General features: G+C 64.4%; 3 protein-coding genes across 18 annotated transcripts in view; 1 reads left to right on the top strand and 2 right to left on the bottom strand.

The window, feature by feature from the left end:
• The first annotated feature begins 747 nt into the window (after positions 1–747).
• Positions 748–14,418, top strand: UNC5A (unc-5 netrin receptor A). The gene is made up of 16 exons (XM_055813042.1): positions 748–1,047; positions 9,269–9,490; positions 9,632–9,775; positions 9,851–9,954; positions 10,082–10,262; positions 10,376–10,543; positions 10,735–10,899; positions 10,985–11,173; positions 11,781–12,080; positions 12,176–12,263; positions 12,341–12,509; positions 12,591–12,824; positions 12,935–13,084; positions 13,168–13,332; positions 13,418–13,596; positions 13,822–14,418. Exons 1-16 carry the CDS (start codon positions 939–941, stop codon positions 13,985–13,987), a joined length of 2,733 nt encoding a protein of 910 aa, XP_055669017.1. The 5' UTR covers positions 748–938; the 3' UTR covers positions 13,988–14,418.
• Positions 14,419–14,486: 68 nt separating this feature from the next.
• Positions 14,487–19,425, bottom strand: HK3 (hexokinase 3). Of its 2 annotated transcripts, XM_027778895.2 has the most exons (17): positions 19,357–19,425; positions 19,117–19,279; positions 18,642–18,790; positions 18,363–18,482; positions 18,150–18,245; positions 17,966–18,065; positions 17,697–17,880; positions 17,371–17,526; positions 17,021–17,254; positions 16,631–16,935; positions 16,414–16,553; positions 16,148–16,267; positions 15,965–16,060; positions 15,742–15,841; positions 15,424–15,607; positions 15,192–15,347; positions 14,700–15,019 (listed from the first exon to the last, which is right to left on the bottom strand). In XM_027778895.2, the coding sequence occupies exons 2-17, from the start codon at positions 19,238–19,240 to the stop codon at positions 14,782–14,784; spliced, it is 2,502 nt and encodes an 833-aa protein (XP_027634696.2). In that variant the 5' UTR covers positions 19,241–19,279; positions 19,357–19,425; the 3' UTR covers positions 14,700–14,781. The 2 variants fall into 2 exon arrangements, with proteins under 2 accessions (XP_055669018.1, XP_027634696.2); XM_055813043.1 differs by lacking the exons at positions 15,742–15,841; positions 15,965–16,060; positions 16,148–16,267; ... (9 more) ...; positions 19,117–19,279; positions 19,357–19,425 and adding an exon at positions 14,487–14,665 and having other exon boundaries at positions 14,786–15,019; positions 15,424–15,711.
• A 1,246-nt stretch (positions 19,426–20,671) lies between these two features.
• Positions 20,672–27,467, bottom strand: part of UIMC1 (ubiquitin interaction motif containing 1) — a 39,493-nt gene continuing 32,697 nt past the window's right edge. For 9 of the 15 annotated variants that reach the window (XM_055811628.1, XM_055811629.1, XM_055811627.1 and 6 more), the window contains 4 exons: positions 25,090–25,168; positions 23,431–23,551; positions 21,617–21,680; positions 20,672–21,175 (listed from right to left, as the gene is read on the bottom strand). In XM_055811628.1, the coding sequence (XP_055667603.1) occupies positions 20,919–21,175; positions 21,617–21,680; positions 23,431–23,551; positions 25,090–25,168 (521 nt within the window). In that variant the 3' untranslated portion in view covers positions 20,672–20,918. Of the gene's footprint in view, positions 21,176–21,616; positions 21,681–23,429; positions 23,552–25,081; positions 25,169–27,467 lie in introns of those variants that run through there. The other 6 variants (XM_055811633.1, XM_055811634.1, XM_055811636.1 and 3 more) reach the window with 3 other exon arrangements.

Below are 27,467 nucleotides of genomic sequence, written 5' to 3'. Positions count from 1 at the left end.
CACCTCAATGCAGCCTCACCCCCCTCTGCCCCCCATCCCTTACCCACCCTGCAGTCTGCCCGCTGGTGACAGCAGTGCTGCTTGCCAGGCACATCAGCTGGGTGGATGGATGGCAACGGGGAGGGAAGGGGCCACATCCTGCAGCCAGGGCAGAACCAAATCCCCTGGCTGAGTGTGGGGTACCGCGAATGGCAGTGAGGTGGGGTCCCACGAGTGGTACATGTTCCCACCAAGATGGTGGCCCTGCTACTGTGACATTTTCCAGCTTAAGGCACTGCACCCACCTGCCGGACCTGTGGTGGCTTGATGCTGCAGAGGAAGGTACCGGCAGGACCCTCTTCTCCTGGGTTTGTGCCCCCCCTGCCCCCGCCGTGGGGTGCCAGGCTGGGCTTGGGGACATCGCCTGGCCCAGGTCTGCAGCAGGGGCTTGGGGCAGAGCGGGCTGCGGGGCGGGTGCCGTGCCAGGGGGGATGTCGGGGGGGGGGGGGAGGGGGGCGACGCCGCGCTGGGAAGGGGGTTGCACCATGCCCGGCGGGGAGGCAACGCAGGGGTGCCGCGCCGGGGGCTGCCGCGCACGGGGGACGGTGGCGGGCCCCCCGCGCCGGCCCGGGGCGGGGCGGGATGCAGAGGGGAGATGCAGCCGGGGGGGAGCGTGGTGCCGGTGGTGCGGAGCGGGGCGCGGGGCGGGGGGGCGGCGGCGGGGGCGCGCCCAGCTGTTGCGCCGTCCCCTTCCGCGGGCGGGTCCGCGCTCGCCGCCCCGCATTGGCGGCGCCCGGGCGGAGCGGAGCGGCGCGGCGGCGGGCGGCAGCAGCGGCGGGGCCGGGCCGGTGGCGGTGGCGGGGCCGGTGGCGCCATGGCCCGCTGAGGGCGCCGCGGAGCGCGGCCCGCCCTGCTCCCTCGCCCCGCGCCGCGCCGCGCAGCGCTCCGCGGGGCGCGCCATGGGTGCGCGGCCGCGCCGCCGCCGGGCCCCCGCCGCCGCCGCCCCCGCCGCCGCCGCGCCGGGGCCGCTCGGTGCCCTGCTCGCCGCTGCCCTCCTCGCCGCCGCCGGTGAGTCACCGCGCGCCCCCCGCGGGCACCGGGTTCCGGGGGTGGGGGGGGGACGGGACACGGACACGCGCGGCGGGGAGCCGTCACCGGGCGCTGGGCAAGGTCACCCGGGGAGCGGCGGCGGGCGGGAGTGCTGCGGGGAGCCGAGTGCCCTCCCGGGGACGGGGCGCGGCGGGAAGCGGGGACCGGGGACCGGTCTCTGTGCGGGGTGTCCGAGCGGCTGTGCGGTACCGGGGGGTCCGCGAGATGCCCTCCCGGGCAGGGCGCACGCCCCCGGCCCCACGGCAGGCACTGCCGCCGCCCCCGCCCCGTGCCCACGCACGGCCGCACACGCGTGCCCAGCCGGCGCTGCCCCGGATCGGGTGGCTGGCGCTCGTCGCCTCGCCGGCACGGCTCTGCCCCCACGGGGCCCCGCCAGCACCGCCACGCGTGTCCGCAGCGCATCTGCCCCACGCACGGGGTCCCTGCCCCACGCACGGCGCCTCTGCCCCACGCACAGCATCCCTACCCTCGGCACGGGGTCCCTGCCGCCACACGGGATCCCTGCGGCGACACGGGGTCCCTGCCGTCTCCATCACCTGGCCGGGACACGGGGGACCGTGGTGACGGGGTAGCCCGCATGGGTGCTGGCACGCCGCGGGGGTGCACGGGGGTGGCCGTGGCACGGGGGGTGTGCGGGGCTGCAGCGGTGTCGCCGCAAACGCGAACGGTCCGGAGCCCGGCGGCCCCCGGCGCTGCCCCCCGCCCCGAGCAGGAGCCGGCGGGGGGAGGGCAGCGGCCTGGGCCGGACCCCCGGGGCTGAGCGGCACCGGCTGCCGGGCCGGGGGTCGGGGGGCCGGGGGGTGCGGCGGGTGCCCGCGGCTGGCGGCGGCTGGCAGGTGTCACGGCAGTCTGGAAGTGGCGGCTGCAGACAAAGGACCGGGCTGGGGGCGGGGAGCTGCGCGGGGCTGGACGTGCGCTCTGCGGGGGGTCTGGGGGGGAGGAACCCCTCCGCGCCCGAGGGTCCCGGCCCACCGACCCTCCTGCGGCCACCGGAGACGTCCGTTAGCTCCGGCTCGGTGTACCGGGCGGGCACAGCGGGCACCCGGGAGGAGGCAGCCCCCCGCGCTCTCCGCACCCATCTCTCCCAGCCGGGCACCCCCAGGGACCCCGCGCCCAGTGCTCCCAGCGTGGCCCCGTCTGTGGGGGTCACTGCAGAACTGGCGCGGTGGGTGGGCACCCCTCGGGTGCAGGGGACCCCATATGCAGGGGGCTGTGGGGACCGGCCCCCAGCAGCGCATGGAGTACTGCTGTCCCCGCGGCATCCGTGGGGTGGATGGATGGAAGTGGGGGGCAGTGGGACAGAGGGGGCAGTGGGACAGGGGGTGCACCGGGCCACCCCATGTCGGCTGTGTGGCAGGAGGTGTGGGGGGGCCCGGCAGTGCCAGCACCGGCTCAGGGCAGTGCGGTGCGGGAGCTTGTCCCCTGCCACTCGCTTGGCAGGCAGCTCACAGCGGCCACGGCGCGACGGAGCCCAGCCACCTGCGCGGCTGCCACTCGACACAGATGTGGCGAGGCCGGGCCTCTGTGCACCGGGTGCTGCTCCAGCCCAGCGTGGCGTGGCACAGCATGGCAGGGCAGGGGCACCTCTTCCCCGGGGACACAGAGCCACAAGTTAGGGATGGGGGAATCCGGGTATCCAGGCAAAGGGCCCCTGCCTGCTGCCGTGGAGCAGCATCCCTGGTGCTGTGCCAGCTGCCTGCTCTGCTGCCAGTGCCCGCCGGGAAAGGGGGAGAGCAGCAGCAGGGGCTGGGGCTCACCGGCAGGCAGCAGTGAGGGACAAGGACCCCAGGCGTGGGGACTGCCCCTGCTCGACTGCTGTGCTGTCCGGTGGGTAAGGGCACAGGGGCAGGGTCCTTCCCCAGAGCTACCCCTGCCCAGTGCTCTGGTGGGCCCTTCCCCTTGGCATCTGTGGCAGCTGGTGCCAGGTCCTTGTGCATCTCCTGCCCCCAGGCTGGCCATTGCCCCACGTCGGCGCCTGCCTCAGCTCCTCTGGCCAGGGCTGTGGGCTCTGCTGTCACCATGCATGAGCCACATGGTGCTGCCAGCTTCACCAGGCTCCTTGGGACCCTCAGGTGCCCCACAGCCTGGCATCACAGGTCACTGCATCCCATCAGTGCCCCACAACCTGCACCCACCTGGGCACGGGTGCCTCCACGGGGCAGGCAGGAGGGCAGGGCAGCGGGCAGGGCTGGTGCACGTCGGGCAGCCGGGAAGCTGCCATGCCGGCTGTCAGTGCGAGCGTGCGGCAGACGCAGCCTGCCCAGGGCTGTTTGTTCTGGCTCAGTGCCACACGGGGATGGCACTACATCAAACTGTGCAGCGCCTGGCAGGTGCTTGCGGGAGGGAACCGGGGCACTGGCAGTGCTGCCAGGGCCTTGGCATCCCTGGAGCCACCGTGCACACCTCACAGCCATGGGTACAGCTGAGCACCTGTCCCACCTGACTGGCTGGCAGCACGCAGGACCACCCTGGCAGTGGTGCCAGTGCCTGAGGGATGATGTCACGGGGACTGCATGCCGTTCATGTCTCACCATGTCCTACCCTGCACCCAGGGGTGCACCCTTGGTGCCAGCAGTGCTCTGTGCGCCATGTGCGTGCCTGCCTGCAGGCAGGCTGGGGTGGGCAGGCAATGGACTGGGCACACTGGTATTCTGTCCTTGTCCAGTCAGGCCCAGTAGTTGCCCAGTACCCCTTGGCCCTGCTACCTGCCTGCTCTCTGGGTGTTTCTTCCAGGTGTCAAGTAGGTTACAGCTCACCCTGCCCCCCCAGAACCCTGTCCTGCCCAGGCTCCTGCCTATAGGATGGGGGTCTTGTGTCCCAGCCCCCTCTGGCCAGCCTTTGCTGCCACAGGGTTGTAGGGTGCTGCAGGTGCCGTCACCAGCGTGTGCCACCCACGGGTGGGAAGGGGAAGAGGCTGCGGGGCTGGACCTGGGAGCACTGCCCGGCTCCCCCCCCACCTTCCCTCCCCACTCCGGCAGGGACGCGGGGCTGAGGGTGACCTTGACACTCTTCCCAGCAGGGCCAGGGCTCAGCGGGAGTGTTTGCTCTTCACTGTCAGTTGAAGGAGAAAGCTGCTCAGGTCCCCAGGCTCAGGACCCCAGTGACAGCCCCAGCATGTGGGTCTGGGCCAGTCGTGACCCATCCATCCCAGTGCCAGGCTGGGCTGGAGGAGCCCTCCACCCTTCACCAAGCTGGGGCCAGGTGGGACTGTCTCCCTGTGCAGTGCTGGTGACAGGGGCTGGCACAGATTGGTACGGGTCCTGTGGGCATGCTGTGGGGGCTGTGGGGCTCAGTGGGCACCCGGGGCTGGCAGGGAACAGGGTTCTGTGTATGCCATGTGGCCAAGAGGGGACCGCCTCTATGGGTGCCCAGGGAATGGTGCCCAGCACTGGGTGCCAGGGCTGGTAGCCCCCAGGCAGTCAGAGGTGGTCCCTGGGGAGGGGCTGCCACCCCTGGCTGCCTTTTCTGGCACCACTGTCCCCAGACCCTGGGCACGGGGCACCATGGGCCAGGCTTGGACATGGCTGGGGCCATGCAGCCCCCTTGGTAGGTGCTGGAGTGGGGCAAGGGTGCAGCCCACCGGGAGCTCTGCCCACCCTGGCACATGCTAATTGCATGTAATGGGGAGAGTGTTATCAGCTCAAATCCGTAATTAGGCAGCTCTATTGTCATGCAAACCCGCCTGACTAATTCATTCATAACTAGCACTCGCTTAATCAGCACCCAGACACTGCCATGCGCTCGCCAGGAGACAGGCACCCTCTGGACCCCGCCACCTCCACCAGCCTCTCCCGCGGCCGTGGGGCTGACATATGTGGGGCACATGCCTGGGGGGCCAGGACAGTGACTGGCTCATGGGGATGCACGGGGAAACTGGGGACGCAGTCCTGGGGCAGGCAGGGGCACCCCCGGGGTCACTGTGCGCATTAGAGCACAGGGGACGTGTTGGCACTCTGTGCCCGTCATTGCATTGTCCCCAGTGCTCGCCATGCACCAGACTGGCCGGGAGCCAGGCTATGCTGCCGGGTGTTGGCATCTGACCCTGCTGGCTCCCTGCCCAGCTGCGGCTGGCATCAGCATCCACCTGGCATCACCATGGGGGCTGTGTGGGTGGGAAGGTGGGTGCAAGGGGAGCATTTGCTGATGCCCAGATGCTCCACGTGAGTGTTGGAGCAGCCGTGGGCAGCTGGGCAGTGCCAGGTGATGCCACAGCCCCTGTCTGGAGGTCTCTTGGAGGCAGCACCAGCTCATTGTGGCTCAGAGCCAGTCGCTCCTGGTAGGATGGTGCCCTGTTCAAAGCCTCAGACAAGGTTTTTGGTGAGTTGTGCCAGCTCCCCTCCTCTGTGCCCTGCAGAGAGCAAAGTGCTGTCAGCAGGGACCCCTGTGTGCAGGATGGTGAGCAGGGCTGGCACCCCCAGGTTCCTCTGGACACATGTGGGCACCCTCTGCCCTCCCCTTGATGCCCACTCTTCACTCGTTTAGGCTGGTGCAATCAGCAACAATTATTGCTTTGATTACCTGCTGCTGGGGTGCAGGCTGGGTGCCGGCAAAGTGCGAAGAAATCTTGTGTGATTTGTGTGCCAGGCCTGGCGCGGGCACGATGGATGGGGTGCCAGCTGGGATGGAATATGCTGGCTGCAAAGCCCACGGGATTTGGGGAGGTCCCTGGAGGGGGGCACAGCAGGGCAGTAGAGGAGGTGCCGCCGTCAAGGTCCCCACTCCGCTGCAGGGACCCCCAGGGCAGCAGGCAGGGGTGCAGACAGGGCATGGGGGCAGAGGGAGGCTGGGGCTGCTGGGGACGGCTGGGGACAGCCGTTACACTGGGCCCGGCTGGGTGGCAGCATTCGGGGTGGACCCGTGCCTTTGGAGCACTCTCCCACTGCAGGCAGCTGCCTGATCTCTCCCAGGGGCAGCTGTGCCGAACCCACATGCTGGTGCGCCGGTGCTGGGGCTGGCGCTGCCGCAGCCACCGCCGGGCAGCCTTTTCCTCGCCAAGAACACACTGACCTTCCCGGCGTCTCCCTGCAGTAGGCACCAAGGCGCCTGGCATGCTGCTGTTGGCACCGGCGGGGAGCGTGGCACCAGCACTAGGTCAGGATTGGGCCCTTGGGGACCGGAGGGATCAGGCTGGGGGTGCACCTGCTGGTGCCTGGTGGGTCCTGGCAGGACCCCCTCCCCGCTGGGCAATGCAGTGTACTGCAGTCCCTCTCTACTCAGTGACTAGTACACCTGGTGTTTCTGATGCCGGGGGGGCCCAGGCACTAGGACGAGGGGCTGTGTGGCCACCCAGGGTGGCAGCGGCTGTGGGGCACAGGGAGCTAGGGGGGCTCTGTACATGGGGAGGGGGCCGGGAGCTGTTGGGGTCTGGCAATGGTGGGGTGAAGGTGGGTGCTTGGAGCCCATAGCGAGGGTGTCCCCATCCCCTCTGCACCCCAAGGTGGGTGCTGCAGCCCTGCACCCCAGCTCAGCCCCCAGCCCCCTCCCACTTCATCAGGCCTGCCTGCACACTCGTTAGCCCACGTGGGTGGGGGATAATTGATAATAAAGCCCTGCTTAATGCACTGGCTTTACCAGCCGTGATTTATTGGTGCTGTAGCAAACCGCGCTCCCAATTACCCCTTTGGCCACTGGGAGAGCGGCTGGCCGGGGCTGTGCCTCTGCCACGGCGGGGGGAGTCCTAGGGGTGAGTGGGACCCAGCGCCCCACTGTCCCCCTGGTTCCCATTCCCCATCCTCGCCGAAGTTCTCCGGTTCCCTTTGCCAAGGTGACATAAGCATCTCGCCTGTTTCCATGACAACGCAGCGGCAGGTGAGCAGCGAGGCCGATGCGGAGCCGGCACAGCACCGCGTGGGGGGCCGCTGCCCACGGGGTGCCCACGCTGCACCCACGGGCTGGGGGTGCCCACGCTGTGTGGGGTGTCTGTGGTGTGAGAGGTGCCCGTGCTGTATGCGGTGTCTGCGGAATGTGGGGGCTCCTGGGACATGGGGGGGCCCATGGTGCACAAGATACACGTGGTGTTTGGCACAGCCGTGCTGCGTGGGGTGCCCAGAGTGCATGCAGTGCTCATGGTGCATGGGGTGCCCATCATGGACGGGGTGCCTGTGGTGCAGGGGGCACCCAAACCACAGCCCCTTGTGTTCCCGCACCAGGGCCCCAGGCCAGCTCCAGTCTCCCAGCCGTGCCATGGCTCCGTCCATGGCTGCACCACCGCGCAGAGCCCCACCAGTGCCGGGCACGGTGCCCAGCAGGACAGCATCGGGCTGGAGGGCTCTGTGGGGTGCCTGGTAGCCCCCTGGCTCTGCCGCTTGCTGCATGTCCCCAGCTTTGTTTGTGCCCGTGGTCCCACCCGGCCCCCAAGGCACCTGGCACCCCAGTTGGGGTGAGGGGGCTCAGTGCCCATCCTGCCTCCCACACCCATTGCTGCTGGCCCCAGGCTTCCCGCACCCCTCTGCTCAGCCGTGATGGATAGACAGGCAGCTTGGCAACTGCTGTACTCATTTCATGTGTGATTAAAAGGCTGGTCCCCGCAGCACCGCTCCCCTGTTCACCCGACGTGCCTGCCGCAGCCACCCAGGCAGGAGGCAGCGGCGGTGCTGTGCAGCGGCAAAGCTGGTATGTAATAAATAAATCGGGTTGCCTTTCTGCCTATCTCAGCTCCCTGGCTGGAGCAGCATGGAGCCCTGCGTGCCAGCATGGGAAGTGCAGCGCAGGCACCCAGGGGTACCTGAGCGGGTGGCGCGGCAGAGGCATGGGTGCTGCGGCGAGCCATGCTGCAGCTGGCACTGGGGACAACAGCCCAGCACGGGCTGGGGACCGCAGCGCCTGTCCGCGCCGTGACCCCCCAGGCTGGCCCCAGGCTGCGGCTGGGGGGGGTCGTTAAACCAGTGAAATATGAAATGCCTATATATCCCCGACAGGGGTTTTAATTAAATTAATTGCCAGCGACATTGTAAAAGTGCTGATGGGGTAATAGCCAGCACGTTATGGTTGCCGTTTATCTTCCCCGCGTAAATTAGCTGCTGCACCTTGCCCGTCCCAGCGGGCGTCGCAGCGGGCTCACTCAGCGCCCACTCCCTCACTTGGAGGGGCCTGATCCAGCTGGGGGGAGCAGCGGGACTCAGAGCCCCCCGGGGGAACTCAGCCAGGGCCCAAGGGACCCCTGTGTCCCCAATGTCCCTGTCACACAGGTGGCTGTGCCAGGCGGGAGCCAGCCAGGGTGGGCACGGGCAGTGGGGGTCCCGTGGGCAGTGGGGGGTCTCACGGGCGCATGGGGAGCGGCGAGTGGTTGCCAAACCAAGGCACTTAATTACTGCGCATTCCATCCCATTTAATTGCTTATTAAATCCTAACCAGCCAATTAGCAGCAGCAATTACAGCTTCATTCAGTGACACAATCGCTATTTTATCGTTTGTTAATCAAATGCTTATTTAGGGCCCTGGTTTATTAACTCTTTCTGCAGCAGGTGCTGGGGGGGTGGGAGGGGCATGGGCACCTGGCCATGTTCGGGCTGGGGGACATGGGCACCATGGGACCGTCCTACATGCCACGGCCCATCACTGCTGTCCCAAGGACCCTGCCCTTGTGCATGGCACCCACAGCCTGCAAGCAAAGCTGGGGGATGCCCGACCGCCCAAGAGATGTGTGTGCAGCCCCAAGCCACCCTCACCACTCTGGGGACACTGCAGACAGACAGCCCCCATGTGCCATGCCTGTGCCCATTCCTGGGTGGGTGGGCCTGGCACAGGATGGGGCACACTGCTGTGCCACCCTGCCGTGTCCCCAGGGCACGGGATACACACCCCAGCACTCACCCTGCATCCCTGTGCCCCTCCAGGGCATGGTGGGGCAGGATGTGGCCCCCAGGCGGCGCCTGGCAGCATGCTGGGGAGGGGGGCCAGCGGGCACCCGGGGAGGCATGAGCGATGGCCCTTGTTGGTCACACTACATTTCCTTTTCATTAGTGCTAAGTGTGGACATGAGGGATCGGTGCGGGTTCAGTGGGCGCAGCCGCCACGCGGCTGCTCTCCCTGATGGATGGCGGCGTGAGGAGGGGGCTGTCGCATTGCTGGCCAGGGGGGACGGTGATGAGGCACGGGGCCACCGGCATGGGGCCACGCTAGCCCAGGCGATCACCCAGCCCGGGCACGCTGGAGGTGGCCGAGCCCCCTCTCCCCACAGGTGCTCAGCAAAGCGCGACTGTGGCCAACCCGGTATCCGGCGCGTCCCCGGACCTGCTGCCACACTTCCAGCTGGAGCCGGAGGACGTCTACATCGTGAAGAACAAGGCGGTGAGCCTGGCCTGCCGCGCTACTCCTGCCACCCAGATCTACTTCAAGTGCAACGGCGAGTGGGTGCACCAGGGCGATCATGTCACACAGCACAGCACTGACCGCAGCACCGGTGAGCACTGGTGGGAGGGATGGCGCTGGCCCCCGTCACCGGGAGCCATGTGCAGTGCTCTTGGTGGAGGGTTGCATGGCGCCGGGGCTGCGAGGACTGCTCCCCGTGTGCTGGTGCTGACGTGCTGCCCGCTGGTGGCAGGGCTGCCGGTGATGGAGGTGCGTATCGAGGTCACCCGTCAGCAAGTGGAGAAGATCTTTGGGCTGGAGGAGTACTGGTGCCAGTGCGTGGCCTGGAGCTCCTCTGGCACCACCAAGAGCCAGAAAGCCTTCGTGCGCATCGCCTGTGAGTGTCTGCGGGTGCCCGGATGGCACGCGGGGCGCTGGCCCTGGCCCCCCCCTCACCCCTGCGCCTCCCCAGATCTGCGCAAGAACTTCGAGCAAGAGCCGACAGCCAGGGAGGTCTCCATCGAGCAGGGCATTGTGCTGCCATGCCGCCCTCCCGAGGGCATCCCCCCCGCCGAGGTGAGTCCCTGTGGGCCAGCAGGGCAGGACGCAGCCGAGGGTGCCCCTTGCCCATGGGGATGCCATGTGTGCTGCCCGAGGGGGTGGCCTGTCTGGGCACCCAGTGACGTCCCCATGCCCCACGCAGGTGGAGTGGCTGCGCAACGAGGAGCTGGTGGACCCAGCGTTGGATGCCAACGTCTACGTGACACCGGAGCACAGCCTTGTGCTGCGGCAGGCTCGCCTGGCCGACACTGCCAACTACACCTGCGTGGCCAAAAACATCGTGGCGCGTCGCCGCAGTGCTTCCGCTGCCATCACTGTCTACGGTACAGTCCTGCCACGCTTGTCCCCACCATGCTGCCCTGGTGTCTTCCTCCCCGTCCTGTCCCTCCCCACACCCCCTGTCCTGCGGGGCGCTGACGGGTCCCTCTCCACCCAGTGAACGGCGGCTGGTCGACGTGGACGCAGTGGTCGGGCTGCAGCACCAGCTGTGGACGGGGCTGGCAGAAGCGGAGCCGGACGTGCACCAACCCCACGCCCCTCAACGGGGGGGCTTTCTGTGAGGGCCAAAATGTGCAGAAAACCGCCTGCACCACCCTCTGCCCAGGTACCCACCCTGCCCAGGGCACTGCCGCCACCCCTGCTGTGCCGATGCTGCACTCCCCACTGCACCCATCGCAGTCCCTGTCCCCCCGGGGTGTCTCGTCTTCCCACCCCCCCCCGTGTGTCCATCTCTGCCGGCCCTGGGGCAGGGGAGGCGGGTGGCAGTGGGGCGCTGACCCCTGGCTGTGCCCACAGTGGATGGTGCCTGGTCGGAGTGGAGCAAGTGGTCAGTGTGTGGGGCTGAGTGCACCCACTGGCGGAGCCGGGAGTGCTCGGAGCCAGCGCCGCGCAACGGGGGCCAGGACTGCCACGGACCTGAGCTGGACACCCGCAACTGCACCTCTGAGCTCTGCAGCCACGGTGAGCACGGCAGGGACGGTGGGGTTGTGCCCTGTCACTGGAGGACTGGGGGTGACCGTGCGTGCTGACGCCCTGCCCCGTGCAGCCACCCCCGGCGCGGAGGACGTGGCGCTGTATGTGGGGCTGGTGGCCGTGGCCGTGTGCCTGGTGCTGCTGCTGCTGGTGGGGGTGCTGGTGTACTGCCGCAAGAAGGGGGGCCTGGACGCTGATGTAGCCGACTCTTCCATCCTCACTGCTGGCTTCCAGCCCGTCAGCATCAAACCCAGCAAGGCCGGTGAGTGAGGGCTGCGGGGACGGGCCTGTGCGCCCACGCTGGGACATGGTGTCCCTCGGGACCTGGAGGTGGCCGTGCCCCCAGGCGGCTCTGGGCAGGGGCTGTCTTCCCCAGGGTGTCCCTGGCCCTGGCTGGGGGCTCTGTGCTCTGTGGAGTCCCTGCGAAGGGGCTGTGTGCCCCCTGAGCTCCCTAGCCCTGGGTGGGGGCTCCGTGCCCTAGGGGATCCCTGACCTCGGGACAGGGACGCTGTGTCTTAAAGGGTCCCCGAGTGCAGGGTCAGTGCTTTGTGCCATGTAGGGTCCCTGGCTGTGGGTGGAGGCTCTCTGTCCTGTAGGGTCCTTGGTCACTATAGAGCTTATGCCCTGGCTCGGTGCTGTGTACTCCGGGGACCCCAGGGGTGACAGTGCCCCGAGGGTCTGTGCCATGGGGCAGGGGCTTGATGACTTTTGGACCCCCCAGGGATGGCTGTGCCCCACAGAGCCCTTACCATGAAGTGGGGGCTGTTGTGCCCCATGTCCCCCGGGGCAGCTGTGCCACTGCATTGCCGGCGGGGACTCCCCAGACCCCTCCATGCCCTCGCACCATGGTCCCCTGCTCTGTGCCACAGACAACCCCAGCCTGCTCACCATCCAGCCCGACCTCAGCACCGCCACCATGACCTACCAGGGCTCGCTCTGCCCACGCCAGGACGGCCCAGCCAAGCTCCAGCTGCCCAACGGGCACCTGCTGAGCCCGCTGGGCACCGGGCGGCACACGCTGCACCACAGCTCGCCCGCCGCCGAGGGTGCCGACTTCGTGGCCCGGCTCTCCACCCAGAGCTACTTTCGCTCCCTGCCCCGTGGCACCAACAACATGGCCTATGGCACCTTCAACTTCTTGGGGGGGCGGCTGATGATCCCTAACACAGGTACGGTGTGGGGGGGCACAGGGTGCTGGAGCATCGCCCAGTGTGGGTGGGTCCCTATGGGGCTCAGCCCCCCACACCTGCACCCCCCCACCCAGGGATCAGCCTGCTCATCCCACCCGATGCCATCCCACGGGGGAAGATCTACGAGGTCTACCTGACCCTGCACAAGCAGGAGGAGGTGAGGTAGGTGCCAGGACTGCAGGGGCAAGGGGCTGCTGGGGGTAGCCATCCTTGCTCAGCTGCTCCCGTTGCTGCCCCAGGCTGCCCCTGGCCGGCTGCCAGACGCTGCTGAGCCCCATCGTCAGCTGTGGCCCCCCCGGGGTCCTCCTCACCCGCCCTGCCATCCTGGCCATGGGTCACTGCGTGGAGGCCAGCGCTGAGAACTGGAGCATCCGGCTGAAGAAGCAGTCATGCGAGGGCACGTGGGAGGTGAGCGCTGGCAGGGGGCAAGGGGATCGGGGTTCAGGGGGATGCCCATGCCCGGGGTGCATCTCCACCTGGGTGCCGCAGGACGTGTTGCAGCTGGGTGCTGAGCCATGCACGGAGCTGTACTACTGCCAGCTGGAAGCGCAGGCTTGCTACATCTTCACGGAGCAGCTGGGGCGCTTCGCCCTGGTGGGGGAGTCCCTCAGCATGGCGGCCTCCAAGCGCCTCAAGCTCGTCCTGTTTGCACCGGCCGCCTGCCCGTCGCTCGAGTACAACATCCGTGTCTACTGCCTCAGTGACACCCAGGATGTCCTCAAGGTACCGGGGGTCCCCAGGCAATCCCCCCATCCCGGCTTGGAGTGATGTGCAGGCAGGGCTGGGCTTCCAGGCTGCAGCATCTCCTGCCTGACTGCTGTCTGTGCTGCCAGGAGGTGATCCAGCTGGAGAAGCAGCTGGGGGGGCAGCTGATCGGAGCCCCCCGTGTGCTGCACTTCAAGGACAGCTACCACAACCTGCGCCTCTCCATCCACGACATGCCCAGCTCCCTCTGGAAGAGCAAACTCCTTGCCAGCTACCAGGTGAGGAGCCCAGCTGGGAGGGGGAGGGGACAGGGAGGGTGTCCCTGCCGCTCTGACCCCACCACCCCCACCACCCCCCGCAGGAAATCCCCTTCTACCACATCTGGAGCGGGCTGCAGCCCTTCCTGCACTGCACCTTCACCCTGGAGCGCCTGAGCCCCAGCACCTGTGAGCTGGCCTGCAAGATCTGGGTCTGGCAGGTGGAGGGTGACGGGCAGAGCTTCACCGTCAACTTCAACATCGCCAAGGTGAGGGCAGGGCTGGGAGACGCTCCTGGGGGTGACCCCGGGCTGGGCTCACATCCCCACCCCCCATCCTGGCACTCTCCCCTAGGATGCGAGGTTTTCAGACTGGCTGGTCCCTGACAGTGAGGTGGGCGCTCCAGCCCTGGTGGGCCCCAGTGCCTTCAAGATCCCCTTCCTCATCCGCCAGAAGATCATCAGCAGCCTGGACCCACCAGGCACCCGGGGAGCCGACTGGAGGACACTGGCCCAGAAGCTCAACCTTGACAGGTAGCTCAGGATGGGGACAGTGCTGGGGAGGGGGACAAGGTGGCGTGGTGGATAGGGACAGGGGGCTTCTGGCTTCATCCTGCACCTCTGGAGGGATGCTGGAATGCTGTGGGACCCTGGGAGTGGGATGGTGCCAGAAGTGAGGCCAGCACTGGGCTTGTCCTGGGGTGTGGAGCCATCCCTGTGCTCTGATGTGGTCCCTCTGTCCCCGTCCCCCCCCTGCAGCCATCTCAGCTTCTTCGCCTCGAAGCCCAGCCCTACGGCCATGATCCTCAACCTGTGGGAAGCGCGGCACTTCCCCAACGGCAACCTCTCACAGCTGGCCGCCGCCGTGGCCGAGGTGGGCAAGCAGGACGGTGCCCTCTTCGCCGTCTCTGAGGCTGAGTGCTGAGTGCGGCAGGGGCCCCAACCCTACTCCCAGGGGACCACCGCCATGGGGCAGGAGGGGTCCCTGGCCGGCCCCCGGGCCCCCACTGCCCCACAGCCCACAGGGAGGGCTGCCCGGCCCCCTCGCAGAGAGGGACGCCCGTGCCCCACGGCAGCCAGGCCCCCAGCACTGTGGTGGCGGGGTTCAGCCTGGCCCCGGGGACCCCGTGGTGGGCGCCGGGGGGCACTGGGTGTGCGTCGTGCGTGCGGTGCCGTCGTGCTGTCTGCGTGTGGGGCCAGCTGCCCCCAGGCCCCGTGCCGTGTTGTGTAAAGACCGTTTTTTTAATTCTGTATTAAGTGCATTCAAGTATTTACACTTGGCCTTATGTACATAGCGGTGCCGCGGGCGGGGGGTCTACCGGACGTGAATGTAAATAAATTCGATATATATTGCTACGTGGGGCTGTGCCCGGCCGTGCGCTGCCCCCCCACCGTGCCCCCCCCCCCCAGCAGGACTCGAGAGGTGCAGAGCAAAGTGCTTTATTGGGGTGGCAGCAGGGGCTGTCCCCAGGGCTCGGCCCCACGGCAGGCCACAGCCGCCACGAGCGCGGCCCCTTTCCCTGAGCCGTCCTCTGACTGCAGGAAGGTGACGGTGCAGTTGGGCGCCAGGTCCCGCAGCATCTGCTGGAGGTGCTGGGAGAAGCTGGGGGGCACAGGAGGGGAGAGCGAGGGCTGGTGCCTCTCACCCCACACACCCTCTGCACCCCCCTCCGGACCCCTGCCGTAGGACAAGGGTCCCCAGTGGGTGCCTGGCCCCACTCACCACGGGTGCATCTTGTACAAGGTGCCATCCACCCCCACGGTGACAGCCAGCTGGGCCAGGCCCCGGTTCTCCCGCATCTTCTCCACCACGGCAGCCAGGCCAGCAGCACAGAGCTGGGCTGCCCGCAGGGACACTGTCTGGCACACCTCCCGCACCAGCACGCTGTCCTCCAAGCTGGCCTGGAGTTCCAGGTCCTGCAGGATGGCCCGTACCTGCCGCAGGGCCAGCCCATCGCTGCCCCAGACCAGCGGCACTGTTAGCACTGCTGTCCCCAGCCCCATCCCATGGGCTGCGAATGGCATCACCCTGCAGGTGCCCCACTGTTGTAGTGTGGCCCCTCTCCTGGGGGTCTGGCTTCCCACCCCCCACCCCAAGCTCAGGAAACCCACCACAGCCCAGCACTCACATCTCGATGGCAGAGAGGAACTTGGTCTGGAAGATGCCCTTGATCTGGAGCTTGGGGCAGGGCTTGCCACGGAACAGGAGCTGTTTCTCCACCAGTGCCAGCAGGATGTGGCGCACGATCTCGCCCAGGTACATGCCACTGATGAGCTTCTCGAACCTATCGCAGGCAGAGCCTTAGCTGGGCACAACCACGCTGCAGCCAGCCCCAGCCCTGCCCTGCGGCCCTCACCCACCTCTGCTTGCCTGCGTTGATGGTTTTCTCATCCACCAGCCGGTCGAAGTCAGTGAAGATGTCATCCAGGCAGCCATTGTCCCCAAAGGCCCCCCACTCCATGTTGATGCACATGCGGCCCTGCTCCCCCTCCACTGCGCCCACGTTCTGCATCTCCTCCATGTAACAGGCGTTGGTCCCTGTCCCTGCAGGCCCCGCGCTGGTGTCACGCCCACCGCAAGCCCTGGCGGAGCTGCAGGACACGCCGTGGCCATGCCACGTGGGCTGGGGTGGTGGGTGAGGGGATGGGAGACCCCGTGGGTGCAGAGGTGCTCCTCACCCACGATGAGGCCAATTTCACATTTGGGGTCATCATAGCCACAGGACATCATGGTTCCCACCGTGTCGTTGACCACAGCTACCACCTTCAGCCCTAAGTGCTGCCAAACCGGAGACGGGGACACATGCGGCTTAGTGGCACCCAGCTGGCTCCTGGGGCTGGCACCACCTGGGTGCAGGGTGGCACCCTGGGGAGAGGGGATGGGCCCCCAGCCCTTCCCTACCTGTTTGCGCTGAGCAGCCTCCTGCAGCAGCTGGACCACATCCTGCCCCACGCAGCCCGAGGCGCTGAAACCTTTGGTCCAGCTCAGTAGCACTGCCTGCAAGAGACGCAGGAGCTGGGGCTGGGCGGCTGCCTCACACCCCAGGGTCCTCCCCCTCCTCTGGGGCTGGAGCTGCCCCCTCACCTTATCCAGGCCCAGCTGCTGGCAGGGGAAGGAGAAGGTAAAGCCAAGTGGCAGGACCTGCTCTGTCAGGTTGTGCTTCAGCTGGAAGTCCATGATGCACTCGATGATGTGGTCGAAGAGCTGCGGAGAGCGGCTGTGGTCAGCAGTGCCCAGGCTGGGGTGAAGCCACAGGGGCTCTCCCAGCTGCATCCCAGGCCGGTGGGCCGCGAGGAGGGAGGCAATTCCCACCCCCTTGCCCAACCCTTGGCCGTGGCTGCTCAGCTCACCACCTCGCCAGTGCCCTGCGTGATGGTGGTTGGGATGACGTAGATCTTGCTGGCCATGTGGACGCCATCCTTCGCCATGCGCACCAGCAGCACTCGGAAATTGGTCCCCCCCAGGTCCAACACCAGGAATTCACCTTGCTCTGCAGGAAGCCAGCACGGGGCATCAGCAGGGCCAGGACCTCCTCGGCACCCCCTTCCCTAAGCCCCTGGCTCTCACCGGTGCCATTGGGTGTGCCGCAGACGTAGGTGGGCAGCATGCGGACAGAGGCATTGGCGTTGCTCTCCCAGCCCAGCCCCAGCTCCATCTCTTGCCTCATCAGTGCCTGGACACGCTGCAGGTCAGCACGGCTGAGCCGCAGCGGGGCCAGTACCTGGTCCACCTCATGGCGCTGGGCTGCCAGGCGCAAAGCCACTGCTGTCACCATGGCTGCCCCCCACCCAGTCCCATCGATTGAGGGCAGAAGAGTGGCCATGCACTCAGGAGCCAGCAGCTCTGTCACGCTCTGCAGGATCTCCCCAAATCTGCCAAAGGAAGAAGAAGATGGCAAGGGCTGGGCATGAGGCATCCCACTGGGATACCTTTCGGGAGCCTGTTGGCCCTCCTCACCTGGTGTGGCCCCGGTACAATTCACTGTCCACCCCCACGTTGACCACCAGCCGCTTCAGCTCCTGGCTCTGGCACATGTGGCTGAGGATGGCAGCCAGCCCGGCGGCGCAGAGCGTGGCGGCACGGCTCACCACCGCCTGGCAGATCTGCTGCACCCGGCAGCAATCCCGCTCGCTCGGCCGTAGCCCCAGAGCCTCCAGAGCCCTCCTAGCCTCAGCCATGCCTTCCTCATTGCTGCAAGGGAGAGCAGAGCACCAGCTTATGGCGCCACCAGCTCATGGCTGGGGGCACTCACCCATTACCCCCCCCACCCTCCCACCCACAGCAGCTCCTGGTCCCCAGACACTTACTCAATGATCTCTAGGACCTGCTGTATCTTGAGCACACCCTTGGTCCTCAGGACAGCAACGTTGCTCCCAATGAAGAGCGCTTTCTCAGCAGCCAGGGCAGTCAGCACATGCCGGACGATCTCCCCTAGGTACAGGCTACTCACCAGCTTCTCAAATCTGTGTGCAGCCCACAGGGGGGTCAGTTGTCCTCCCCTGGCACCCCTCGACCCTTTGAGAGCACCCAGGAGCATTGCAGGGAGCCATGTGCTCCTGTTGGTGGAGCCTGACACGCTCAGGGATGGACAGGGAGCCCCAGGGACCCTGCCCTCGCTGGGGGGTAAGAGCACCTCTTCTCCCCGGGGTTGGAAGATTCCTCGTCCACACACTGGTCATAGGGGGTCAGGATGTCACTTAGGGTGCCATCATCCCCAAAGCAGCCCCACTCGGTGCTGACACACATCTGCCCGCTAGTCTCCTCTGCCATCTCCACCTGCTGTGCCATGGCCATGAAGCAGCTGTTGGTGCCTGTGCCTGCGAGGGGCAACGGGGGTGAGCACCAGCGCAGCCTCCCCTGCCAGCACCCCCAGCTCAGGCATGCAGGGTGCCCACCACTCACCCACAACCAAGGCGACCTCACAGGGTTTCCCTGCCATGCTGCAGGTCATCATGGTGCCCACAGTGTCATTCATCAGGGCAACAACGTCCACGTGGTAGAGCTGGCCAGGAGCAAAGCAAGAGCATCGTCAGCCCCTCCACAGGGGCAGCCCCCAGCCAGGCCCCCCCACCCCACAGCCCCCCACCTCCTGCTTGTTGATGGCCGACTGCAGCAACTGCACAATGTCCTTCCCCTCCACATCACTGCAGCTGAAGCCCTTGGACCAGGAGATGAGCTCTGCCTGCAGAGAGCACGTGGCCAAGCCATTGGCCTCCGGCACCAGGCCAGCTCCTCTTCCCCCACCACTGATGTGCTGGTGGCTGCAGCCACAGCCCCAGGACGGGGCTGTCCCCCTCACCTTGTCCAGCCGTGTGTGCCTGCAGCTGAAGGGGAAGACAAAGCCCAAGGGAAGGCGATGCTGCGGGCTGCTGATGCCAGCCAGGAACTGACGCACACATTGTGCAATGAAGTCAAAGAGCTGCAAAGGCATGGCTGGGGGTGACCAGCTGCTCCCCTTATCCAGCACCCAGGCGGTGGGAGGCAGCCTGGAGCCCCAGCACTGACGCGGAGCCCAGACAAGCCTCCATGATGCTGGGCAGCCCAGCACTGGCCACTCTCTGCCATGGCCTCTTCGTACCGCTTCCCCCTTGCCCTGCATGATGTCCCCTGGCATGCTGAAGATCTTGTACATCACTTGGGGGCTCTGGTTCCCGTCGCCCAAGAGGGTCACCCACATGGTCCGGACGTGGCTCTGGCACAGCTCCACCACCAGCAAGTCGCCTTTCTCTAGGGGGGAGTGGAGGTGGTGTCAGGCAGAGACCTTCCTTGTGGCAGATTCCCTAAAATCTGCTCCTCGCCCTGTCCCAGGGACAGTCACTCCCCTATGGGGGAGGCTCTTGACAGCTTGAGACCACTGCAGGGGCCAAGAGAGCTACCTCCTGGCATCTGCCTCTGCACTGGGGACTGGCAGAGGCAGCGTAAGGGCAGCTCATGGACCCCGTAACTGACCAGAGACGGGTGCACACAACCCCAGCACCCCTAGGGCCACGTCCAGCGAGGTGTGTGGGACTGCAGGTAGCAGAGCAGCCTGTCCCCAGGCTGGGCTGCCTTACCGGTGCCATCGGGTGTGGAGCAGATATAAGTGGGCAGCATCCGCACGTTGGCCTGTGCGTGCGTCTGGCGGCTCAGCCCCTTGTGCATGGCCTGCAGCATGCGGCCCTTCACCACCTGCAGCATCTCCAGAGGGATGGTGAGTGCCAGCAGGGCTCGTTGTACCTGGAGAAGGCTTGTTAGAACAGCTCTGAAGGGCAGGGGATGTCTCTTGCTGGGCATGGGGCAGGGATGGGCCTTACCTGTGTGCAAGGGGGACCATCATTGCGGTGGCCCAGCTGATGGCTCACTGAGGACCTGCGTGGAGGGAGGTGGCGCGTCACCCACGGAGCTCTGGCCCGCAAGGAGGGCAGGACGCACACCTGCCCGTGCCAGGTACACAAGCGGGGCTGGGGGGTACGTCCCCGGCTCTGCCTCCCGCCTCCCCTCTGCGCCCCTGCCCCACGGGGCCGCGGGCTCAGCACGGCCCTGGAGGGTCACTGCTGGGGCTGGGGGGCAGCTGTGCCCCACTGCGGGCCGCCCCCGGGGGCTGTGGGAGACAGGGGCTGCCCCTGCCTTGCCCTGCCTGCCCCTCCTGTCCCCTGCAAAGGGCTGGAGGTCGGTGCGTCCCCTGCCCGGGCACGGCGAGGTGCCCCCCGGGGGTCGCGGGGAGGGTGCTCAGCCCCATTCCGGCCCGGCCGGGCCTCCCCATTCGCGGCCGCGCTCGGCCGCCGCCGGGCCGCAGCCCCCTCACCGGCTCAGGGCCGCGCGGCCCCGCTCCTCCGGGCGCAGACCCCGCCGGGGGAGGCCGCCCGGGCTGGGGGCGGCGGGGCCGTGCTCCCGGGAAGCCCCCGCCGTGCCGTGCCGGCCGGGCCGCGGCGGGGGGCGGCGGCGCTGGGGGGCGGCCATGGCGGTGGGGCGACCGTTGCTAACGCCGCTGCCGTCGCGCTGGCAACAGACACGGCGCCCGCCGGCGCCCCGCCCCGCCATTGGCCGCCCCGCCGCGCAGCTGGCCAATGGGCGGCCCCGCAAGCGCCGCCCCGGGGCGCCCCGTGGGAGGGGCCGCGGCCCCCGGCCGGGCAGCACCGCCCCCCGCCCCACGGCGGCCCGAGCCTCATTCGCTGTGCAGCCGGCCGTCCCGTTAACCCAGCAGCGCGGTCAGGAGCCCCCCACGCTCCGCTCCCGGTAAGGGGCTCTGTAGCAGGGCAGGGATGCTCCCGGGAGGCGGGGGAGCGTCCTGCCCTTGAAGTTTCCCCGCCCCGGAGATCGGCCACTCGCGGCCGAGGGAAGGCACCAAGGACAGGGGGACACCGCGGTCGTGGCTCCGCTGGTCTCTGCGTCCGCCGACTGCGGCTGTCCGCCGGCACCAAGGTGCCCTCCGCGGCTCTCAGCTGGGAAAGGCATGGATGTGATGCTGCACAGAGCACTGCAGCCCCCTGCCCGGAGGGGCCCGAGCTCACCCCCTGCCCAGAGCCTGAGGACCAGCCTCGGGAAGTGTGATTTTGGGCACCCCACACACCGTTCCTCCTCTTCTCCCTCCAGCACCTCCCCTTCCCCAGAGAAAGCCAGCACAGCTCCTCCGTGTTGCTGCAGTTTCATAAAAACATACATAAATATATTTCCATTTCTTTAACAGAGAGCAAAGCTGCACAGGCACCTGTAAAACACACAGTCACTTCTCCACCCAGCACTCCCCGCACAGGTCATATAAAACATAAAAAAGGGGGGTCGGAGAGATAGGCTGTGGGTGAGGCAGGGGTACGGTGCCACGCAGACCCTCACCAGGGTGCAGGGAGCTGCGGGGGGGCCTGCTGCACCGCTGGCCTCAGAACTTGTGCTTTCTCCGGCGGCAGCCTTTGGTCTGCTGCTGGCTGCCCAAGTGAAGAGCCGCGTGTGGCTTCTTGTCCACAATGCAGTCCATGGCTTCTGAGAAGGAGACGCTGGGTTTTTCAGGGGAGATGTCGAAAGGTGCGTGCCGAAGGGAGCTGGGGTGGTCTGCCAGCGGCCCCCCGGCTCTGGCTGAGAGCGTGGGAGGGGACTGTTGGTCTCCTAGTCCAGGGAGGGGTCCCCCCGCATCAGCACCTGCAACAAGAGCACGTCAGCCCTGCCTGGCCACCCTCCCGTGCAAGCCATGGCCAAGGGGAGGAGGGTGCTGCTGCGTGCATTTCTCCCCACTTGTCTCCTCCAGCCCTCGGATCCGTGGAGGGAAGCGCCAGCATGCAGGCAGGGACAGCAGCACCCTGCCACCCCCCAGGAAGCTGGGCATCTCTTGGTCAATGGGCTCAGCACACACCCCTACCCCCAGCGAGGGCTCTGAGCACTGACACAGCTCCCACAGGCAGAGGCAGGGATGTGTGCAGCCAGCTAAAACCACAGCCTCCTGCTCTGCTCGGGAGGAACCGAACCCTTCAAGGGGAATTTGCTGTCCCAGCACAGCCCAGGCTGAGCCAGGACCAAAAGGGGAGAGAGCTGGGAAAGGGCAGCCCTGACCCATCCAGACAGGCACAGAAAGCAGCTTCCCACCTGCAGACTTGCTCTCCGAGAGCTCCAGCATTCTGAGGAGTCCCTTCTCCTGCCTTCCGACATCCTGCCAAGGAGAGGAGAACCGCCGTCACAGTGCTGCCAGGAGGGAACCCTGTAGCCAGGGTGGCCCCGTTCCCCCAGCCCATGGGGCCAGGCTGGGCACAAGAGGGAACTGCCAACAGCAAAGGCACTGCCCCAGGCCCAGCCCAACCAGTGTCCAAGCAGAGGCAGCCGAGAGCAGTTAGTAGAGCACAGCCCGGTACAGCGGGAGGCCAGGAAGCCACCCCCCCTAGCCCAGCCGGTGAGTACGGGGGCTGTAACAGAGAAACGTGGGCACCAGGTGCTCTGCCACAGCTTGGGCACATTCCCCAGCACCGTGCCTCTGAGGGCTGGCTCCATCTCGTTCTGTCCGAGGGGACAGGGGCTTCATGCTGGAGGGAAGGGCTGTCCTCCAGGACACAGCCAGAGGAGGAACACAATCTGTGCCTCCTCTCAATCCCTGGAAAGGTGCAGCTGCGCTGGTCGCACAGGCTAAGGGAAGACCACTTGGCCTGCCTGCTTTGAGCCTTGCTGGCCCAGCAAAGTCCCTGTCCCGGCTTGCTCCCTGCCCCCAGAACTGTTCTGGAAGGCATTGGCATCCCAGCTGTGAAGTTGGAGCTGCAAAGCATCCCCAAAATGGGCCACAGCAGGAACCTGCAAGCCCAACAGTGCCACCAGGAAGCTTTGCAATGATCCAGCCCACAGCCAGGCATGATCTGCTCCCCCAGTGAGCTGTCACCCCGGCACAAGGCAGCGCCAGAGCAAACACAGAGGGGCCCCAAAGGGCTGCCTGGCTCCAGTACCTTTCTCCCAATGCCCTGTCCCCACGCCTGCATGCAGGACCCCACATACCAGCTGGCTGTGGGGCACAGGGACAGAGTCAAACAGCCCCCACAGAGCTGGTCACATGCAGGAGCAGCCCGTGCCCTGCAGTACGCTGAACCACACAGCACTTGGCTGTATCCCAGCCAAAATCATCAACCAGAAATCTCATCATTTGCATCTGAATCCCCAAAGGGCTGAGGCCTGTGATGGATTTAAGGGATTATAGGAAACCAAGACATCATGTTGCATCTTCATGCTGAGAATCACATTTCTGAGCGCAGGCAAAGCTGCGGCACTAGAGCTTTGCCTGTAGGAATCAGCGGGAAGGCCTGGAAGGACCCTCTCTGCACTCCCCCAGTACCGCCACCAGCAGGAAAAAGCACGGTGGGGGTCAACACCTGGCAAGTGACTGAGCCAGCTGCCACCCACACTCCTGCCTCCCACCTCCTCTAGCAAGGCCGGCTCCCCACACCCGGCACACCTCCACCACACTTGCTCCCCCACATTTCTCCCCAGATACTGCAGTTTGCTCCCAGCACCGAGTGGTTCCCCCTGCTCCGGCTCTGAAGCCTTCCCCGTGGGAAAAGGCTTGTGGACAGAGTCAGATATGCTTGTCAACCTGACACTGCCCTCCACTCCATCTATATTCAGCCAAGGAAGCCTGCAGGACTGAGGCGCACTGTCTGGCAGTGGGACAGCCCTGGCTGCCTGCCTGCTGGAGAGGTTACTGGCAGCAATGCTGGATTAGCTCACCCCTGGGACCAGTCCATACTCTCGCAGAGCGTCGTGGGAAGGAGGGCAATGAGTTCTCTGGCCATGGCAGCCCACAGGGACAGGCAATCCTACACCAGGTTAGCTCATCCCATCAACCAGGGAAACAGCTCCTGCTGCCAACCCAGCCCCAAACCCAGCGCAAAGCAAAGGAGATGGTCTGCAAGGTCACCCCTCACCTTGGTGCTTCGCAGCCTCCTGGTTCCCTGAGCTTGCCTAGCAGCCTGAAGGCAGCTGTCCACATGCCTCTGATACTGCAGCAGTGGCACCAGTGACTTACAGAGGTAGCACTTCTCACACCTGCCAGGCAGCAAAGGACAGAGCACCGCATTAGGATTCGCCCTGCACTGGGCTCCCAGCCACCAGCAGTGACTTTCCTTCTCCAGGCCACACCACGGAGAAGACATGTCACCAGATCAGGTCTCACCCAGTGGGGTCAGGCCAGCACCAATCGCAAAGACTGAGTGATTATCAGTTTTCCCTGCCTGTTCCTCTGTATCCTGCTGCTGCAGCAGCAGGACGGTAATCAAATCTGCTCATCTAACTAACTATCTCAACCACCACTGATTTCTCCCCAGACATAAAGCACCCTGTCAAAATTCACAGAAATGAAGTGCGAGGGCTTTGCAAAGGGGAGTTAAATTCTGCCTGAAAAGCAAACCAAGTGTGTTAAATCAGAGAGACATTTTACCAGGGCTGGATGAACTTGTCTGACTAGTAAATCAAGTCTTACTCTGCACTGTCTCCATTTTACATCATGCCATGTTGGGAGAGGAATGCAGAGCAGAGCTCCTGCTGGGGGGCTGGCACAGCATGTTCCTCAAAACCCTTCATTTGTGTAGAAGACGCCCAGGCTCATGCAGGACGACTGAGTATGCTTGGGAAGAAAATCATCGTGGGTGAAAGGAGATGAAGGTCAGGTGTGGATTTACACAGCTACACTCACTTCCATACCAGCTCTCGGTGGGGACTGAACCATGCAGAAGAGGGCACGGATTCTTCAGGATGGGAGTATCCACCCAGGAAGCTGCTCAGGACTCACCATCTCCAAGAAGAGACGAGCCCCCAGGGACCAGCCCCAGCAGCATTGTGTTCAGTTTGATAAGCAGTACTCCCCTAGTAAAACTCACCCCAGGCTCTAAAATGCGTACGGAGAGCCCCCATCGAGCAAAACTATGCAGTACTTTTCCCCTATTTTCTTTCCAGTCAGTGCTGATTACCCAGATAATGTGTCTAAACAGAAGCTGTCCTCTCTATAATTAGCCTAATTCCATTAGTGATGTTGCCATCCACTGTTTGTAACAGCAAAATTGCTTCCATAGCAGGGATTTTACTGTCAGATCCACTCTTATGATGCTTTGTGTGGGTGGCAGGAGGAGGGGCTGCATGGGAAGAGATTAAACAAAGCCACTGCTATTCTGAAAGTCTAATTTAATTAAGAATATCACTACAGGTGCCATGTTGACAGCCTCCCTGTCCTAGCCTCTTCTTTTCCCAGGGTTACCAAGCTCAAATCTCCCATTAGAAGCTGGCTGAGTTAGCACCATTTTAGCTACAGCTCCCCCCACAGCGGCCAGAGACCACGCAGCCCTGACCCACCATAGATTGGGCTGAAAGGAAATCAGTGCAAAAATAAACGATCTGAGAACAGCAAATTCCTCTTGCTTCAGTTTAAATATAGCCAGCACTGCAACAAGAGGCACTGAGGGAAGGCAATTTCTTAGGGAAATATTGCTATAAGGCCAACAGCCAGCATTTATACAGGAACAAAGACATCCACAGGCAAGCTAGAACGGAAGCACAGAAACAATCTCGGAGAAGCAAGCATACCTACTTACTTGTCAGTATCTAAGGACGTTGGGCCGCTTTCACCCCTGGCAGCTCTACTTCTTGCCTCCCTCTGATGCTGGGTGAGCACTAGAGGAAAACCAGAAAGGGTTACCTGTCATCCACCCAAAAACCATACCTAAACCGTATCCAAATGCAACAAGTTTCAATCGCTTCCACTCAAGGCTGCAGCAGAAGCGATGGCAGAGGCAAAGAAATACTAGACTGGGACGAGCAAGGTCTTCCTCCATGCAGAAGAGGTTTTTTCTTTTTTCTGGGGAGATACTGAAGAAGTTACCTTCCCCAGGCTCAGAGCCAGCTAGCCATTTCACACTGTAACTTGTCTTCTGCCAGAAACAGCTGGATCAACAGTATGCACTTTACAGTAATTTTAAAGCTGATGCACAGCAGCACAATAGCCTGGGAGAAGAGTTAACGCAGCTGCTCCAGCAGCACAGCACCGCTCCCCGCCAAACTAAGCACCCGTGCCTACTGCAGGGGAGGGAGCATGGTAACTGTGAGCTCGGGGGGGAAGGAGAGCTCAGGCGGGGGCTGTGCGGAGGCACCAGCCCTTCTGCAGATGTGGCAGGAAGAGCGAGCCTCGCCAGGGAGGGATACAGCTCACGCTGGAAAGGGCAGGTTACAACAATCAGCCTACACTCATTGCTTTTCCCACCATCCATGTGAACCAGGGACGATCTGTACTATTATCTGCATACAGCTCTGCGAGGCCTCGGGATGAAGATCTCTACCAGGGCTAAGCATCGGCGGTGCTGCTCTCCAGCGACGGCAGGGAAGAGCCAGCTCCAACACACGTGGGTAGCTAGTGAGATCCTGTCTGACCAGCATGCTGATGACAGGTCCAACAATTTCTGTTCCTTCAGCACACCCAAGCAGCCTTTCCAAACCTGCTCTCCAGGCATCTGCAGGGAACACGTTGGAGCGTTGTCTCTTTCAGTCAAATTCCTCTCAGCCTATTCCTGTTGACATGCCACCAGCAAAGATCCTTAGGGAACATATCAGATAGCTTCACTTGCTTCACCAGGGATGTTCAAGACTCCAGCTCCAAAACAGATGTTGCAGTAAACACTCCTGGGCAAGCTGGCTAAAGGGACAACGCATGGAGCGATTTTACAGCCTGGTAACATCGCTTCCCATACACTCATTAGGAGAAAGGTCTGAATCCAAGGTATAGGTATGACAAACCTGTTATTGTTGGCCTATCTTGTGATAAAGGGACAGACAAAATTTTGTGTGGAACAAAGAATCCTTCAGAATTTTAGCAAAACCCCATTTCCAGAGTGTTAGACACCCCGGTATCTATCCACGATGCCGATACAACACAGCCTTTCCCTTAGTAGCAAACACTGATCTGCAGCCACAACCAGCAAATGCACTGTGAGATGCTCAGGAGCTGTTGGGGCTGACATCCATGCTGAAGAAACAAGCTTGAGCATTTCCTAGGACGTGGGTATTGTCTCGTAGGCGATGACTGGTACCAACAGCTCATTTCTCACAGGCACTGAAGTGGATGTCTCTCTTTAACTTAGCCTGGCCCAGATTCGAAGTGGCAGCCTGACTAGGAGGACTGATAACCATGGCCACCCCCCAGGCCATCCAGCCTCCCAACAACCCAACTAACACATGCATTTGACATGGTGGTGAAAGCTGCTCTCCAAATCAGCGTGCACTTGTTAATATTCCTTTAACACTGTCTCGGGAGCCTTGTGCACCAGCTTAGGTGTTAATCAGTTCTATTTTCTTCCAAAAGCAGTGAACACATCTGGCATAATGGGCCCATTAGAGATGTCTGGGACCAGCTCTGCAGCTGCCCAGGGGAAGACCCTCAGCTGTGCTGCTGGAAGCAGAGGCACAGGAGAGAGAACAGGGCCAGCTGGTGAGGCACAACCCCTGCCAAAACACACCGGCTGCCCACAGGAAGGGGGTTCAGAACATGGGAAAAGACTTGCCATAGGGAAAATCCCCACCACAGAGCAGTGCTGACCCACTGTGCGACAGGAGCCTCGTAACTCTCCCAGATGCAGTGCGCTTCACTGGGTCACACTCTGTAGCCCAAGAACAACCTTTTCCGTAGCTCAGCATTTCTTCTGGTTGACAAGTCATCCTTAGCCTGCTTGGCTCCAGCTCGCACCCTGGGGAAGAGGAGCAAACCCTCCCCAGCACACCCCTACTGTCAGCAGGCCCACCCCAGGCACCTCCTGGGGCTGCCAGGTCGGGTCAGGGTGCAGAGCTCCGAGGCCATAGTCACCAAGCTCCTTGCCTTGCTGCATGACCCACCTGTGGTTTGACCCACCAGCTTCCTCCCCATTCTCAGTACCAGCCGTACCACTTTTTGTGCAGGATGCTACTAGCAGCAGGCTTGCCAGCA

The sequence above is a fragment of the Falco peregrinus genome, chromosome 8 (genome assembly GCF_023634155.1).
Source record: "Falco peregrinus isolate bFalPer1 chromosome 8, bFalPer1.pri, whole genome shotgun sequence".
In the NCBI taxonomy this organism is placed as follows: Eukaryota; Metazoa; Chordata; class Aves; order Falconiformes; family Falconidae; genus Falco; species Falco peregrinus.
This window is presented reverse-complemented; position numbering and strand designations above follow the sequence as displayed.